Here is a 19,829-nt window from a genome sequence, read left to right on the forward strand (position 1 = left end):
GTGGCTCTGAGATCTAAGGGGAGGCTGAGGAGGGGCCTCTCAGAGCTCTTTGTGCAGGGAGAGCTGTAGGCAGGGGGAGGAGAGGGAAGCTGGGTCCAGCGGTGCTGCTCTACACCTGGGACCGAGTCCGCGCGTGCATCAAAAGGGTGGGAAAACCTGTTTCTGAAAGAGTGCTCTTCCCACTTTGACTCAGTTTTCTGAGCCCCCTTCCTCTTGTTGCCCCTGCTCCCCAGCACTGATGCTTCGTCCGCCCTGGATTCTATCCCTCCCTTTACTTCCATCGGTTCAGCCCTCCTGAGGGTCCCTGGCTCTGCCCCTGGGGCCCCCTCCTCTCTCTTTGGTCCCGGTGCCCCCTCCTCCAGTCCTGCCCCTAACTCTCCCACCCCGACCTAGCCTATGTTTCTGGGCACAGCTGTCATTGGCAGGGCTGTGCGGGGAGAGCCTGATGGCTCCCAAAGGGTGGTTCTGAGACCACCTGGTGTGGGGTCCTTTCTCTCTCCCACCCCTTTGGAACCTCGGAATTCCTCTTCCCTTCCCTTCCCTCTGCCCCCCAGTGTCTGCTCCTGAACCCCAACCTTAGACCTTCCCAACATAGAGGTCCTCTGGTCCACCCTCTCACTTATCTCCAGGGCCACCTCCTGGCTATAAGGGCTCTGGGCCAGGAACCTTCATATTCCCCTCCCTTATCTCCCTGACACCCCAGCTAAGCTGAGTAGTGAAACCCCAGCTCTCAGAGCAAAGATGTGCTGAGTCTGAGTTGAGAAAGCTGCCCCCGAGTGGACAGAGGTCTGGGTGCTTCCTGCCAGCAGCTGCCGTGGCTGCCGGTCACCCTCAGCATTGTGAGATCTTTGACTCTCACTTGTATCACCTGTAAGATGGGGATGACAACATCTGTAGAGGGAGGGGCTCATGTTTGTAAACTAATTAATTCCTTGGCCGAAATAGAATAGGTGATGGAAAATATAGCTATTTTTATTATTGACACTCACTGCTACACCTTAAGGTCTTCAGGACTTACGCCTGCCTGCCAAGGTATCTCTTTCTGGAAATTTCCTTTTCTGTCCTGTTCCTCAGCCTGTGTGTGATCCTCTCTCCTTGTCCTCAAACTCAATGAAGTCTGAGCTTCAATCTCTGCTTTTCCCTTTTTTATTCTCTTTGCAACTTTCTGCTCTCTGACCCCTCGTCTCCCAAAGTCCATGATGTGTCCCCACCCTCAGCCCAGGATTGGCTGGGTTCTCTCTCTCTCTCCAAAGAGGAGAGTCAGCCCAGACAGCAGTGGGTCACAGGGAGATGGGCAGAGGTGGGCCAGAGGGGGCGGGGGTGGCGCAGAGAACCGGAAGGGACAAGGACTTTGGGGTGTGTGAGGAAGAAGGAATGGGAGTACCGATGGGAGGAGACGGGACCTTCTGCTGAACCTGCGTGCTCAGCTCGGCCGTCCCAGGGCTGCAAGGTCAGTACTCAGACAGGTGGGCAAGGGATTAAGCGTGCCCCCAACCCAACGCCCCTTGGAGAGGCTGCCCAGGGGGGAAGACATATGTTGGCCTTTAGAACCTTGAAAGACCCCAGCCCCAAACTGCCTCTGATTCGGGAGGAACTGGTGGCACGTCCTACCTCTGTGGCATGTATCTGGAAAATGGGGTATGTGGTGTTATGGCGACAAAACGACCTACCAATGAATTCCTCTGTTCTACCGCCAATACAGGGGCTTCAGCCGTGGCCACATCCACCTCTAATGCGCTTTTGCACGCGGCTCTCAGCAACTCCCCACACTCTCAAGGCCCAGCAAGGCGGCCACTGAGTACCTCTGAAATTTCTCCCACTCCAGATAGTAGGGAACACACACCTATGACTATCACCACCTCCTCCCACTTGAAATCCATTTCTGAAACGTTGCTCAAATCGCCAATCAATTCCAACACCTCAACAATCCCCATGTCCAAGTTTGTCTTCAAGGTTGAGACCACTCCACCAACCGTGATTGTCTATATGGGCACGACAGAGTGCATCAATCCAACGAACCTTGTAATCACTACCACTTACCCCACCACCACCTGCATGACACAGACCCAAGTGTCCCTCACCAGCTCTTACACCACCACTCCTGTGACAGAGAAGCCACGGACAACCATTACCAGTACTTATCCCGTGACAACTACCAAGAGAGTCACTTCAGCCGTGACCAATTCTCCCAGTACCACCACTCCGGGGAAATCTCCCACAACCATGACCCCGCCCCCTTCCTTTGTCCCAACAACCCACACAACTCTAGACACTCCGATCTCCTCTGTGACTGGTACCACACAAAGGGCTATCCCTACCGCTGCAAGTACCCACACAACCCAGTCTCCGACCCCAACAATCGTGTCTACCTCTGCTACTACCCCTTCTCTAACTACTAGGAAAACCTTGTTAACAACACTCAGCACCCGTAGCACCTTGATTACAACCATCACTTCATTTCCAGACATGGTCAGTACCTTTCAGACATCCACAGCTATCACTCAAGCACCTACTTCAAATGATATATTAACAACACCTACAACACAAGTTGTATCTGTTGCCACCTCGAAAACAACAGTATTGCCCATCACCTCAACAACACAAATAACCAAGACTGCTACCACAGATACAGTAACGACACCCACATCAACGACACCTGCCACCTCGGAAACAACAGTATTGCCCATCGCCTCAACAACACAAATAACCAAGACTGCTACCACAGACACAGTAACGACACCCACATCAACGACACCTGCCACCTCGGAAACAACAGTATTGCCCATCGCCTCAACAACACAAATAACCAAGACTGCTACCACAGGTACAGTAACGACACCCACATCAACGACACCTGCCACCTCGGAAACAACAGTATTGCCCATCACCTCAACAACACAAATAACCAAGACTGCTACCACAAACACAGTAATGACACCCACATCAACGACACCTGCCACCTCGGAAACAACAGTATTGCCCATCACCTCAACAACACAAATAACCAAGACTGCTACCACAGATACAGTAACGACACCCACATCAACGACACCTGCCACCTCGGAAACAACAGTATTGCCCATCGCCTCAACAACACAAGTAACCAAGACTGCTACCACAGATACAGTAACGACACCCACATCAACGACACCTGCCACCTCGGAAACAACAGTATTGCCCATCGCCTCAACAACACAAATAACCAAGACTGCTACCACAGATACAGTAACGACACCCACATCAATGACACCTGCCACCTCTGAAACAACAGTATTGCCCATCGCCTCAACAACACAAATAACCAAGACTGCTACCACAGACACAGTAACGACACCCACATCAACGACACCTGCCACCTCGGAAACAACAGTATTGCCCATCGCCTCAACAACACAAATAACCAAGACTGCTACCACAGGTACAGTAACGACACCCACATCAACGACACCTGCCACCTCGGAAACAACAGTATTGCCCATCGCCTCAACAACACAAATAACCAAGACTGCTACCACAGATACAGTAATGACACCCACATCAACGACACCTGCCACCTCGGAAACAACAGTATTGCCCATCGCCTCAACAACACAAATAACCAAGACTGCTACCACAGATACAGTAACGACACCCACATCAACGACACCTGCCACCTCGGAAACAACAGTATTGCCCATCGCCTCAACAACACAAATAACCAAGACTGCTACCACAGGTACAGTAACGACACCCACATCAACGACACCTGCCACCTCGGAAACAACAGTATTGCCCATCGCCTCAACAACACAAGTAACCAAGACTGCTACCACAGATACAGTAACGACACCCACATCAACGACACCTGCCACCTCGGAAACAACAGTATTGCCCATCGCCTCAACAACACAAATAACCAAGACTGCTACCACAGGTACAGTAACGACACCCACATCAACGACACCTGCCACCTCGGAAACAACAGTATTGCCCATCGCCTCAACAACACAAATAACCAAGACTGCTACCACAGGTACAGTAACGACACCCACATCAACGACACCTGCCACCTCGGAAACAACAGTATTGCCCATCGCCTCAACAACACAAATAACCAAGACTGCTACCACAGGTACAGTAATGACACCCACATCAACGACACCTGCCACCTCGGAAACAACAGTATTGCCCATCGCCTCAACAACACAAGTAACCAAGACTGCTACCACAGATACAGTAACGACACCCACATCAACGACACCTGCCACCTCGGAAACAACAGTATTGCCCATCGCCTCAACAACACAAATAACCAAGACTGCTACCACAGATACAGTAACGACACCCACATCAACGACACCTGCCACCTCGGAAACAACAGTATTGCCCATCGCCTCAACAACACAAATAACCAAGACTGCTACCACAGACACAGTAACGACACCCACATCAACGACACCTGCCACCTCGGAAACAACAGTATTGCCCATCACCTCAACAACACAAATAACCAAGACTGCTACCACAGATACAGTAACGACACCCACATCAACGACACCTGCCACCTCGGAAACAACAGTATTGCCCATCGCCTCAACAACACAAATAACCAAGACTGCTACCACAGACACAGTAACGACACCCACATCAACGACACCTGCCACCTCGGAAACAACAGTATTGCCCATCGCCTCAACAACACAAATAACCAAGACTGCTACCACAGACACAGTAACGACACCCACATCAACGACACCTGCCACCTCGGAAACAACAGTATTGCCCATCGCCTCAACAACACAAATAACCAAGACTGCTACCACAGATACAGTAACGACACCCACATCAACGACACCTGCCACCTCGGAAACAACAGTATTGCCCATCGCCTCAACAACACAAATAACCAAGACTGCTACCACAGATACAGTAACGACACCCACATCAACGACACCTGCCACCTCGGAAACAACAGTATTGCCCATCGCCTCAACAACACAAATAACCAAGACTGCTACCACAGACACAGTAACGACACCCACATCAACGACACCTGCCACCTCGGAAACAACAGTATTGCCCATCACCTCAACAACACAAATAACCAAGACTGCTACCACAGATACAGTAACGACACCCACATCAACGACACCTGCCACCTCGGAAACAACAGTATTGCCCATCGCCTCAACAACACAAATAACCAAGACTGCTACCACAGACACAGTAACGACACCCACATCAACGACACCTGCCACCTCGGAAACAACAGTATTGCCCATCACCTCAACAACACAAATAACCAAGACTGCTACCACAGACACAGTAACGACACCCACATCAACGACACCTGCCACCTCGGAAACAACAGTATTGCCCATCGCCTCAACAACACAAATAACCAAGACTGCTACCACAGACACAGTAACGACACCCACATCAACGACACCTGCCACCTCGGAAACAACAGTATTGCCCATCGCCTCAACAACACAAATAACCAAGACTGCTACCACAGACACAGTAACGACACCCACATCAACGACACCTGCCACCTCGGAAACAACAGTATTGCCCATCGCCTCAACAACACAAATAACCAAGACTGCTACCACAGATACAGTAACGACACCCACATCAACGACACCTGCCAACTCGGAAACAACAGTATTGCCCATCGCCTCAACAACACAAATAACCAAGACTGCTACCACAGATACAGTAACGACACCCACATCAACGACACCTGCCACCTCGGAAACAACAGTATTGCCCATCGCCTCAACAACACAAATAACCAAGACTGCTACCACAGACACAGTAACGACACCCACATCAACGACACCTGCCACCTCGGAAACAACAGTATTGCCCATCACCTCAACAACACAAATAACCAAGACTGCTACCACAGATACAGTAACGACACCCACATCAACGACACCTGCCACCTCGGAAACAACAGTATTGCCCATCGCCTCAACAACACAAATAACCAAGACTGCTACCACAGACACAGTAACGACACCCACATCAACGACACCTGCCACCTCGGAAACAACAGTATTGCCCATCGCCTCAACAACACAAATAACCAAGACTGCTACCACAGACACAGTAACGACACCCACATCAACGACACCTGCCACCTCGGAAACAACAGTATTGCCCATCGCCTCAACAACACAAATAACCAAGACTGCTACCACAGATACAGTAACGACACCCACATCAACGACACCTGCCACCTCGGAAACAACAGTATTGCCCATCGCCTCAACAACACAAATAACCAAGACTGCTACCACAGATACAGTAACGACACCCACATCAACGACACCTGCCACCTCGGAAACAACAGTATTGCCCATCGCCTCAACAACACAAATAACCAAGACTGCTACCACAGACACAGTAACGACACCCACATCAACGACACCTGCCACCTCGGAAACAACAGTATTGCCCATCACCTCAACAACACAAATAACCAAGACTGCTACCACAGATACAGTAACGACACCCACATCAACGACACCTGCCACCTCGGAAACAACAGTATTGCCCATCGCCTCAACAACACAAATAACCAAGACTGCTACCACAGACACAGTAACGACACCCACATCAACGACACCTGCCACCTCGGAAACAACAGTATTGCCCATCACCTCAACAACACAAATAACCAAGACTGCTACCACAGATACAGTAACGACACCCACATCAACGACACCTGCCACCTCGGAAACAACAGTATTGCCCATCGCCTCAACAACACAAATAACCAAGACTGCTACCACAGACACAGTAACGACACCCACATCAACGACACCTGCCACCTCGGAAACAACAGTATTGCCCATCGCCTCAACAACACAAATAACCAAGACTGCTACCACAGACACAGTAACGACACCCACATCAACGACACCTGCCACCTCGGAAACAACAGTATTGCCCATCGCCTCAACAACACAAATAACCAAGACTGCTACCACAGATACAGTAACGACACCCACATCAACGACACCTGCCAACTCGGAAACAACAGTATTGCCCATCGCCTCAACAACACAAATAACCAAGACTGCTACCACAGATACAGTAACGACACCCACATCAACGACACCTGCCACCTCGGAAACAACAGTATTGCCCATCGCCTCAACAACACAAATAACCAAGACTGCTACCACAGGTACAGTAACGACACCCACATCAATGACACCTGCCACCTCGGAAACAACAGTATTGCCCATCGCCTCAACAACACAAATAACCAAGACTGCTACCACAGGTACAGTAACGACACCCACATCAACGACACCTGCCACCTCGGAAACAACAGTATTGCCCATCGCCTCAACAACACAAATAACCAAGACTGCTACCACAGATACAGTAACGACACCCACATCAACGACACCTGCCACCTCGGAAACAACAGTATTGCCCATCGCCTCAACAACACAAATAACCAAGACTGCTACCACAGTTACAGTAACGACACCCACATCAATGACACCTGCCACCTCGGAAACAACAGTATTGCCCATCGCCTCAACAACACAAATAACCAAGACTGCTACCACAGATACAGTAACGACACCCACATCAACGACACCTGCCACCTCGGAAACAACAGTATTGCCCATCGCCTCAACAACACAAATAACCAAGACTGCTACCACAGATACAGTAACGACACCCACATCAACGACACCTGCCACCTCGGAAACAACAGTATTGCCCATCGCCTCAACAACACAAATAACCAAGACTGCTACCACAGATACAGTAACGACACCCACATCAACGACACCTGCCACCTCGGAAACAACAGTATTGCCCATCGCCTCAACAACACAAGTAACCAAGACTGCTACCACAGATACAGTAACGACACCCACATCAATGACACCTGCCACCTCGGAAACAACAGTATTGCCCATCGCCTCAACAACACAAATAACCAAGACTGCTACCACAGATACAGTAACGACACCCACATCAACGACACCTGCCACCTCGGAAACAACAGTATTGCCCATCGCCTCAACAACACAAATAACCAAGACTGCTACCACAGATACAGTAATGACACCCACATCAACGACACCTGCCACCTCGGAAACAACAGTATTGCCCATCACCTCAACAACACAAATAACCAAGACTGCTACCACAGATACAGTAACGACACCCACATCAACGACACCTGCCACCTCGGAAACAACAGTATTGCCCATCGCCTCAACAACACAAGTAACCAAGACTGCTACCACAGATACAGTAACGACACCCACATCAACGACACCTGCCACCTCGGAAACAACAGTATTGCCCATCGCCTCAACAACACAAATAACCAAGACTGCTACCACAGATACAGTAACGACACCCACATCAATGACACCTGCCACCTCTGAAACAACAGTATTGCCCATCGCCTCAACAACACAAATAACCAAGACTGCTACCACAGACACAGTAACGACACCCACATCAACGACACCTGCCACCTCGGAAACAACAGTATTGCCCATCGCCTCAACAACACAAATAACCAAGACTGCTACCACAGGTACAGTAACGACACCCACATCAACGACACCTGCCACCTCGGAAACAACAGTATTGCCCATCGCCTCAACAACACAAATAACCAAGACTGCTACCACAGATACAGTAATGACACCCACATCAACGACACCTGCCACCTCGGAAACAACAGTATTGCCCATCGCCTCAACAACACAAATAACCAAGACTGCTACCACAGATACAGTAACGACACCCACATCAACGACACCTGCCACCTCGGAAACAACAGTATTGCCCATCGCCTCAACAACACAAATAACCAAGACTGCTACCACAGATACAGTAACGACACCCACATCAACGACACCTGCCACCTCGGAAACAACAGTATTGCCCATCGCCTCAACAACACAAATAACCAAGACTGCTACCACAGATACAGTAACGACACCCACATCAACGACACCTGCCACCTCGGAAACAACAGTATTGCCCATCGCCTCAACAACACAAATAACCAAGACTGCTACCACAGTTACAGTAACGACACCCACATCAACGACACCTGCCACCTCGGAAACAACAGTATTGCCCATCGCCTCAACAACACAAATAACCAAGACTGCTACCACAGATACAGTAACGACACCCACATCAACGACACCTGCCACCTCGGAAACAACAGTATTGCCCATCGCCTCAACAACACAAATAACCAAGACTGCTACCACAGACACAGTAACGACACCCACATCAACGACACCTGCCACCTCGGAAACAACAGTATTGCCCATCGCCTCAACAACACAAATAACCAAGACTGCTACCACAGACACAGTAACGACACCCACATCAACGACACCTGCCACCTCGGAAACAACAGTATTGCCCATCGCCTCAACAACACAAATAACCAAGACTGCTACCACAGATACAGTAACGACACCCACATCAACGACACCTGCCACCTTGGAAACAACAGTATTGCCCATCGCCTCAACAACACAAATAACCAAGACTGCTACCACAGATACAGTAACAACACCCACATCAACGACACCTGCCACCTCGGAAACAACAGTATTGCCCATCGCCTCAACAACACAAATAACCAAGACTGCTACCACAGGTACAGTAACGACACCCACATCAATGACACCTGCCACCTCGGAAACAACAGTATTGCCCATCGCCTCAACAACACAAATAACCAAGACTGCTACCACAGGTACAGTAACGACACCCACATCAACGACACCTGCCACCTCGGAAACAACAGTATTGCCCATCGCCTCAACAACACAAATAACCAAGACTGCTACCACAGATACAGTAACGACACCCACATCAACGACACCTGCCACCTCGGAAACAACAGTATTGCCCATCGCCTCAACAACACAAATAACCAAGACTGCTACCACAGTTACAGTAACGACACCCACATCAATGACACCTGCCACCTCGGAAACAACAGTATTGCCCATCGCCTCAACAACACAAATAACCAAGACTGCTACCACAGATACAGTAACGACACCCACATCAACGACACCTGCCACCTCGGAAACAACAGTATTGCCCATCGCCTCAACAACACAAATAACCAAGACTGCTACCACAGATACAGTAACGACACCCACATCAACGACACCTGCCACCTCGGAAACAACAGTATTGCCCATCGCCTCAACAACACAAATAACCAAGACTGCTACCACAGATACAGTAACGACACCCACATCAACGACACCTGCCACCTCGGAAACAACAGTATTGCCCATCGCCTCAACAACACAAGTAACCAAGACTGCTACCACAGATACAGTAACGACACCCACATCAATGACACCTGCCACCTCGGAAACAACAGTATTGCCCATCGCCTCAACAACACAAATAACCAAGACTGCTACCACAGGTACAGTAACGACACCCACATCAACGACACCTGCCACCTCGGAAACAACAGTATTGCCCATCGCCTCAACAACACAAATAACCAAGACTGCTACCACAGATACAGTAATGACACCCACATCAACGACACCTGCCACCTCGGAAACAACAGTATTGCCCATCGCCTCAACAACACAAGTAACCAAGACTGCTACCACAGATACAGTAACGACACCCACATCAACGACACCTGCCACCTCGGAAACAACAGTATTGCCCATCGCCTCAACAACACAAATAACCAAGACTGCTACCACAGACACAGTAACGACACCCACATCAACGACACCTGCCACCTCGGAAACAACAGTATTGCCCATCGCCTCAACAACACAAATAACCAAGACTGCTACCACAGACACAGTAACGACACCCACATCAACGACACCTGCCACCTCGGAAACAACAGTATTGCCCATCGCCTCAACAACACAAATAACCAAGACTGCTACCACAGATACAGTAACGACACCCACATCAACGACACCTGCCACCTTGGAAACAACAGTATTGCCCATCGCCTCAACAACACAAATAACCAAGACTGCTACCACAGATACAGTAACAACACCCACATCAACGACACCTGCCACCTCGGAAACAACAGTATTGCCCATCGCCTCAACAACACAAATAACCAAGACTGCTACCACAGGTACAGTAACGACACCCACATCAATGACACCTGCCACCTCGGAAACAACAGTATTGCCCATCGCCTCAACAACACAAATAACCAAGACTGCTACCACAGGTACAGTAACGACACCCACATCAACGACACCTGCCACCTCGGAAACAACAGTATTGCCCATCGCCTCAACAACACAAATAACCAAGACTGCTACCACAGATACAGTAACGACACCCACATCAACGACACCTGCCACCTCGGAAACAACAGTATTGCCCATCGCCTCAACAACACAAATAACCAAGACTGCTACCACAGTTACAGTAACGACACCCACATCAATGACACCTGCCACCTCGGAAACAACAGTATTGCCCATCGCCTCAACAACACAAATAACCAAGACTGCTACCACAGATACAGTAACGACACCCACATCAACGACACCTGCCACCTCGGAAACAACAGTATTGCCCATCGCCTCAACAACACAAATAACCAAGACTGCTACCACAGATACAGTAACGACACCCACATCAACGACACCTGCCACCTCGGAAACAACAGTATTGCCCATCGCCTCAACAACACAAATAACCAAGACTGCTACCACAGATACAGTAACGACACCCACATCAACGACACCTGCCACCTCGGAAACAACAGTATTGCCCATCGCCTCAACAACACAAGTAACCAAGACTGCTACCACAGATACAGTAACGACACCCACATCAATGACACCTGCCACCTCGGAAACAACAGTATTGCCCATCGCCTCAACAACACAAATAACCAAGACTGCTACCACAGGTACAGTAACGACACCCACATCAACGACACCTGCCACCTCGGAAACAACAGTATTGCCCATCGCCTCAACAACACAAATAACCAAGACTGCTACCACAGATACAGTAATGACACCCACATCAACGACACCTGCCACCTCGGAAACAACAGTATTGCCCATCGCCTCAACAACACAAGTAACCAAGACTGCTACCACAGATACAGTAACGACACCCACATCAACGACACCTGCCACCTCGGAAACAACAGTATTGCCCATCGCCTCAACAACACAAATAACCAAGACTGCTACCACAGATACAGTAACGACACCCACATCAACGACACCTGCCACCTCGGAAACAACAGTATTGCCCATCGCCTCAACAACACAAATAACCAAGACTGCTACCACAGACACAGTAACGACACCCACATCAACGACACCTGCCACCTCGGAAACAACAGTATTGCCCATCACCTCAACAACACAAATAACCAAGACTGCTACCACAGATACAGTAACGACACCCACATCAACGACACCTGCCACCTCGGAAACAACAGTATTGCCCATCGCCTCAACAACACAAATAACCAAGACTGCTACCACAGACACAGTAACGACACCCACATCAACGACACCTGCCACCTCGGAAACAACAGTATTGCCCATCACCTCAACAACACAAATAACCAAGACTGCTACCACAGACACAGTAACGACACCCACATCAACGACACCTGCCACCTCGGAAACAACAGTATTGCCCATCGCCTCAACAACACAAATAACCAAGACTGCTACCACAGATACAGTAACGACACCCACATCAACGACACCTGCCACCTCGGAAACAACAGTATTGCCCATCGCCTCAACAACACAAATAACCAAGACTGCTACCACAGGTACAGTAACGACACCCACATCAACGACACCTGCCACCTCGGAAACAACAGTACTGCCCATCGCCTCAACAACACAAATAACCAAGACTGCTACCACAGGTACAGTAACGACACCCACATCAATGACACCTGCCACCTCGGAAACAACAGTATTGCCCATCGCCTCAACAACACAAATAACCAAGACTGCTACCACAGGTACAGTAACGACACCCACATCAACGACACCTGCCACCTCGGAAACAACAGTATTGCCCATCGCCTCAACAACACAAATAACCAAGACTGCTACCACAGATACAGTAACGACACCCACATCAACGACACCTGCCACCTCGGAAACAACAGTATTGCCCATCGCCTCAACAACACAAATAACCAAGACTGCTACCACAGTTACAGTAACGACACCCACATCAATGACACCTGCCACCTCGGAAACAACAGTATTGCCCATCGCCTCAACAACACAAGTAACCAAGACTGCTACCACAGATACAGTAACGACACCCACATCAACGACACCTGCCACCTCGGAAACAACAGTATTGCCCATCGCCTCAACAACACAAATAACCAAGACTGCTACCACAGATACAGTAACGACACCCACATCAACGACACCTGCCACCTCGGAAACAACAGTATTGCCCATCGCCTCAACAACACAAGTAACCAAGACTGCTACCACAGATACAGTAACGACACCCACATCAACGACACCTGCCACCTCGGAAACAACAGTATTGCCCATCGCCTCAACAACACAAGTAACCAAGACTGCTACCACAGATACAGTAACGACACCCACATCAATGACAGCTGCCACCTCGGAAACAACAGTATTGCCCATCGCCTCAACAACACAAATAACCAAGACTGCTACCACAGGTACAGTAACGACACCCACATCAACGACACCTGCCACCTCGGAAACAACAGTATTGCCCATCGCCTCAACAACACAAATAACCAAGACTGCTACCACAGGTACAGTAACGACACCAACATCAACGACACCTGCCACCTCGGAAACAACAGTATTGCCCATCGCCTCAACAACACAAATAACCAAGACTGCTACCACAGATACAGTAACGACACCCACATCAACGACACCTGCCACCTCGGAAACAACAGTATTGCCCATCGCCTCAACAACACAAATAACCAAGACTGCTACCACAGATACAGTAACGACACCCACATCAACGACACCTGCCACCTCGGAAACAACAGTATTGCCCATCGCCTCAACAACACAAGTAACCAAGACTGCTACCACAGATACAGTAATGACACCCACATCAACGACACCTGCCACCTCGGAAACAACAGTATTGCCCATCGCCTCAACAACACAAATAACCAAGACTGCTACCACAGATACAGTAACGACACCCACATCAATGACACCTGCCACCTCGGAAACAACAGTATTGCCCATCGCCTCAACAACACAAATAACCAAGACTGCTACCACAGGTACAGTAACGACACCCACATCAATGACACCTGCCACCTCGGAAACAACAGTATTGCCCATCGCCTCAACAACACAAATAACCAAGACTGCTACCACAGATACAGTAACGACACCCACATCAACGACACCTGCCACCTCGGAAACAACAGTATTGCCCATCGCCTCAACAACACAAATAACCAAGACTGCTACCACAGATACAGTAACGACACCCACATCAACGACACCTGCCACCTCGGAAACAACAGTATTGCCCATCGCCTCAACAACACAAGTAACCAAGACTGCTACCACAGATACAGTAACGACACCCACATCAACGACACCTGCCACCTCGGAAACAACAGTATTGCCCATCGCCTCAACAACACAAATAACCAAGACTGCTACCACAGATACAGTAACGACACCCACATCAACGACACCTGCCACCTCGGAAACAACAGTATTGCCCATCGCCTCAACAACACAAATAACCAAGACTGCTACCACAGATACAGTAACGACACCCACATCAACGACACCTGCCACCTCGGAAACAACAGTATTGCCCATCGCCTCAACAACACAAGTAACCAAGACTGCTACCACAGATACAGTAACGACACCCACATCAACGACACCTGCCACCTCGGAAACAACAGTATTGCCCATCGCCTCAACAACACAAGTAACCAAGACTGCTACCACAGATACAGTAACGACACCCACATCAATGACACCTGCCACCTCGGAAACAACAGTATTGCCCATCGCCTCAACAACACAAATAACCAAGACTGCTACCACAGGTACAGTAACGACACCCACATCAACGACACCTGCCGCCTCGGAAACAACAGTATTGCCCATCGCCTCAACAACACAAATAACCAAGACTGCTACCACAGGTACAGTAACGACACCAACATCAACGACACCTGCCACCTCGGAAACAACAGTATTGCCCATCGCCTCAACAACACAAATAACCAAGACTGCTACCACAGATACAGTAACGACACCCACATCAACGACACCTGCCACCTCGGAAACAACAGTATTGCCCATCGCCTCAACAACACAAATAACCAAGACTGCTACCACAGATACAGTAACGACACCCACATCAACGACACCTGCCACCTCGGAAACAACAGTATTGCCCATCGCCTCAACAACACAAGTAACCAAGACTGCTACCACAGATACAGTAATGACACCCACATCAACGACACCTGCCACCTCGGAAACAACAGTATTGCCCATCGCCTCAACAACACAAATAACCAAGACTGCTACCACAGATACAGTAACGACACCCACATCAATGACACCTGCCACCTCGGAAACAACAGTATTGCCCATCGCCTCAACAACACAAATAACCAAGACTGCTACCACAGGTACAGTAACGACACCCACATCAATGACACCTGCCACTTCGGAAACAACAGTATTGCCCATCGCCTCAACAACACAAATAACCAAGACTGCTACCACAGATACAGTAACGACACCCACATCAACGACACCTGCCACCTCGGAAACAACAGTATTGCCCATCGCCTCAACAACACAAATAACCAAGACTGCTACCACAGATACAGTAACGACACCCACATCAACGACACCTGCCACCTCGGAAACAACAGTATTGCCCATCGCCTCAACAACACAAGTAACCAAGACTGCTACCACAGATACAGTAACGACACCCACATCAACGACACCTGCCACCTCGGAAACAACAGTATTGCCCATCGCCTCAACAACACAAATAACCAAGACTGCTACCACAGATACAGTAACGACACCCACATCAACGACACCTGCCACCTCGGAAACAACAGTATTGCCCATCGCCTCAACAACACAAGTAACCAAGACTGCTACCACAGATACAGTAACGACACCCACATCAACGACACCTGCCACCTCGGAAACAACAGTATTGCCCATCGCCTCAACAACACAAATAACCAAGACTGCTACCACAGATACAGTAATGACACCCACATCAACGACACCTGCCACCTCGGAAACAACAGTATTGCCCATCGCCTCAACAACACAAGTAACCAAGACTGCTACCACAGATACAGTAACGACACCCACATCAACGACACCTGCCACCTCGGAAACAACAGTATTGCCCATCGCCTCAACAACACAAATAACCAAGACTGCTACCACAGATACAGTAACGACACCCACATCAACGACACCTGCCACCTCGGAAACAACAGTATTGCCCATCGCCTCAACAACACAAATAACCAAGACTGCTACCACAGATACAGTAACGACACCCACATCAACGACACCTGCCACCTCGGAAACAACAGTATTGCCCATCGCCTCAACAACACAAATAACCAAGACTGCTACCACAGGTACAGTAACGACACCCACATCAACGACACCTGCCACCTCGGAAACAACAGTATTGCCCATCGCCTCAACAACACAAGTAACCAAGACTGCTACCACAGATACAGTAACGACACCCACATCAACGACACCTGCCACCTCGGAAACAACAGTATTGCCCATCGCCTCAACAACACAAATAACCAAGACTGCTACCACAGATACAGTAACGACACCCACATCAACGACACCTGCCACCTCGGAAACAACAGTATTGCCCATCGCCTCAACAACACAAATAACCAAGACTGCTACCACAGATACAGTAACGACACCCACATCAACGACACCTGCCACCTCGGAAACAACAGTATTGCCCATCGCCTCAACAACACAAATAACCAAGACTGCTACCACAGGTACAGTAACGACACCCACATCAACGACACCTGCCACCTCTGAAACAACAGTATTGCCCATCGCCTCAACAACACAAGTAACCAAGACTGCTACCACAGATACAGTAACGACACCCACATCAACGACACCTGCCACCTCGGAAACAACAGTATTGCCCATCGCCTCAACAACACAAATAACCAAGACTGCTACCACAGATACAGTAACGACACCCACATCAACGACACCTGCCACCTCTGAAACAACAGTATTGCCCATCGCCTCAACAACACAAATAACCAAGACTGCTACCACAGACACAGTAACGACACCCACATCAACGACACCTGCCACCTCGGAAACAACAGTATTGCCCATCGCCTCAACAACACAAATAACCAAGACTGCTACCACAGACACAGTAACGACACCCACATCAACGACACCTGCCACCTCGGAAACAACAGTATTGCCCATCACCTCAACAACACAAATAACCAAGACTGCTACCACAGATACAGTAACGACACCCACATCAACGACACCTGCCACCTCGGAAACAACAGTATTGCCCATCGCCTCAACAACACAAATAACCAAGACTGCTACCACAGATACAGTAACGACACCCACATCAACGACACCTGCCACCTCGGAAACAACAGTATTGCCCATCGCCTCAACAACACAAATAACCAAGACTGCTACCACAGGTACAGTAACGACACCCACATCAACGACACCTGCCACCTCGGAAACAACAGTATTGCCCATCGCCTCAACAACACAAGTAACCAAGACTGCTACCACAGATACAGTAACGACACCCACATCAACGACACCTGCCACCTCGGAAACAACAGTATTGCCCATCGCCTCAACAACACAAATAACCAAGACTGCTACCACAGATACAGTAACGACACCCACATCAACGACACCTGCCACCTCGGAAACAACAGTATTGCCCATCGCCTCAACAACACAAATAACCAAGACTGCTACCACAGATACAGTAACGACACCCACATCAACGACACCTGCCACCTCGGAAACAACAGTATTGCCCATCGCCTCAACAACACAAATAACCAAGACTGCTACCACAGGTACAGTAACGACACCCACATCAACGACACCTGCCACCTCTGAAACAACAGTATTGCCCATCGCCTCAACAACACAAGTAACCAAGACTGCTACCACAGATACAGTAACGACACCCACATCAACGACACCTGCCACCTCGGAAACAACAGTATTGCCCATCGCCTCAACAACACAAATAACCAAGACTGCTACCACAGATACAGTAACGACACCCACATCAACGACACCTGCCACCTCTGAAACAACAGTATTGCCCATCGCCTCAACAACACAAGTAACCAAGACTGCTACCACAAATACAGTAACGAGACTCACATCAATAACACCACAAAGTACACCAGACATCATGTCTTCAACCAATTTCTGTACAGGAAGAACAATGATACCAGCCAACACTGGGTCCAGGTCCTTGAGTACCACTGGTCCATTGACCGCCACCACCGAAGTCAGCTCCACACTCGCTCTTTCCAACATCTCACTCCTCCCAACCACAGAGCCAGTCTCCACTTCGACTGCAAACATTAGCCCTATGTCCACCCTGATTACCACAATCCCTGCTACACACCCAACTTCCGACCCTTCAACTCCCACTACTCCTCCCAACAGGTCCACAACAGAAATCACCACTCCCACGCACACTGAAGCTCCTGTCACCTCGATCACAAGCACTTTTCCCATTCTAGCCTCAACCACAGAAGTAGCCCAGTCTGAGGCCAAAAGCATGGTAACAGCACGCGCCTCAATAACAGCTCTCAATACTTCGAGTGTTTCTCCCTCAACACCTTTCCCTGAATTGATTACTTCTACTAGTGCAATAAGTACCCCTTTTAGTACCATCATCTCATCTTCAATACCTGAAATAACAATATCATCTCTATCTTCCATCAGCACAAGTTCACTGGTCTCTACGACAAGTAAGTCTTTTCCTACCTCCTCTCATGTGTACAGTACAGACATCACAGGGTCTTCTGTCACTGCTTTTCCTACTTTTTCCTCATCCGAAACTGCAAGAACTTCTCTCACCACTTCTCCCCAAAATGGTAGGCGTCGTCTTACCCAAACCACCACCATGTTGACTCTTTCTTCCACTACCCAATGTCCAGAATCAATATCGGTTACAATAGTGTCTGCCTCTCCCACTACACCATGTATAGAAGTGGGTCCAAATCCTGAAGTTACTTCTACGCCCACCATCCCATTATCAGTTTTTACCTCTACTACTGAGAGGGCCACCTATCCCAGTTCCACCACCAGGACAACTGTGTTCCCTGCAAAAACGGACACTTCTACTTCCGTTTTCGAAACTGACCCCACTGACATGACTGATGCACCTAGTTCTATCAGCACTGGAACCATCCCCATTAACACGGATTTCACGAGCACACAAAGACCCACCAGTGGCACCTGGATCAGCACCAACTTTGTAACTACCCCACGTGTGCCCGGCTCCACTAGCCTCCCAGTGACCATGAAACCAAGTAGCAGCTTTTCAACTACCATGATGACTTCAAGCAAGCTGACGCGCCCCACCTCACACATCACCAGCGCTCCAGGGATACCAGCGGCTACCACCAAGACTCTCTCCACCCTTACGTCACCCAGGACAACTTTGACCACGACTCAGATGACTACACAGTCTAGGTTGACCACCACCCCAGG

The 19,829-nt window shown here is 49.3% G+C and overlaps 2 protein-coding genes across 2 annotated transcripts in view; both read left to right on the top strand.

Moving 5' to 3' along the window:
- Nucleotides 1–19,829, top strand: part of MUC12 (mucin 12, cell surface associated) — a 49,109-nt gene that overhangs the window by 396 nt on the left and 28,884 nt on the right. The gene's annotated exons all lie outside the window — the stretch shown is intronic.
- On the top strand, nt 25–19,811 carry LOC137206478 (mucin-3A-like). The gene is made up of 3 exons (XM_067705197.1): nt 25–2,726; nt 19,506–19,593; nt 19,653–19,811. The coding sequence occupies exons 1-3, from the start codon at nt 1,621–1,623 to the stop codon at nt 19,809–19,811; spliced, it is 1,353 nt and encodes a 450-aa protein (XP_067561298.1). The 5' UTR covers nt 25–1,620.

This window comes from Pseudorca crassidens, chromosome 15, assembly GCF_039906515.1.
Source record: "Pseudorca crassidens isolate mPseCra1 chromosome 15, mPseCra1.hap1, whole genome shotgun sequence".
Classification (NCBI taxonomy): domain Eukaryota; kingdom Metazoa; phylum Chordata; class Mammalia; order Artiodactyla; family Delphinidae; genus Pseudorca; species Pseudorca crassidens.

What these genes read in the sequence shown, in the direction of transcription:
- LOC137206478 (XM_067705197.1), top strand. Translation starts at nt 1,621, where the DNA reads ATGTATCTGGAAAATGGGGTATGTGGTGTTATGGCGACAAAACGACCT. An exon ending in ACCAAGACTGCTACCACAGA is followed by an intron (nt 2,727 to 19,505) that starts CACAGTAACGAC and finishes TGATGCACCTAG; the next exon opens with TTCTATCAGCACTGGAACCA. An exon ending in CCTGGATCAGCACCAACTTT is followed by an intron (nt 19,594 to 19,652) that starts GTAACTACCCCA and finishes GAAACCAAGTAG; the next exon opens with CAGCTTTTCAACTACCATGA.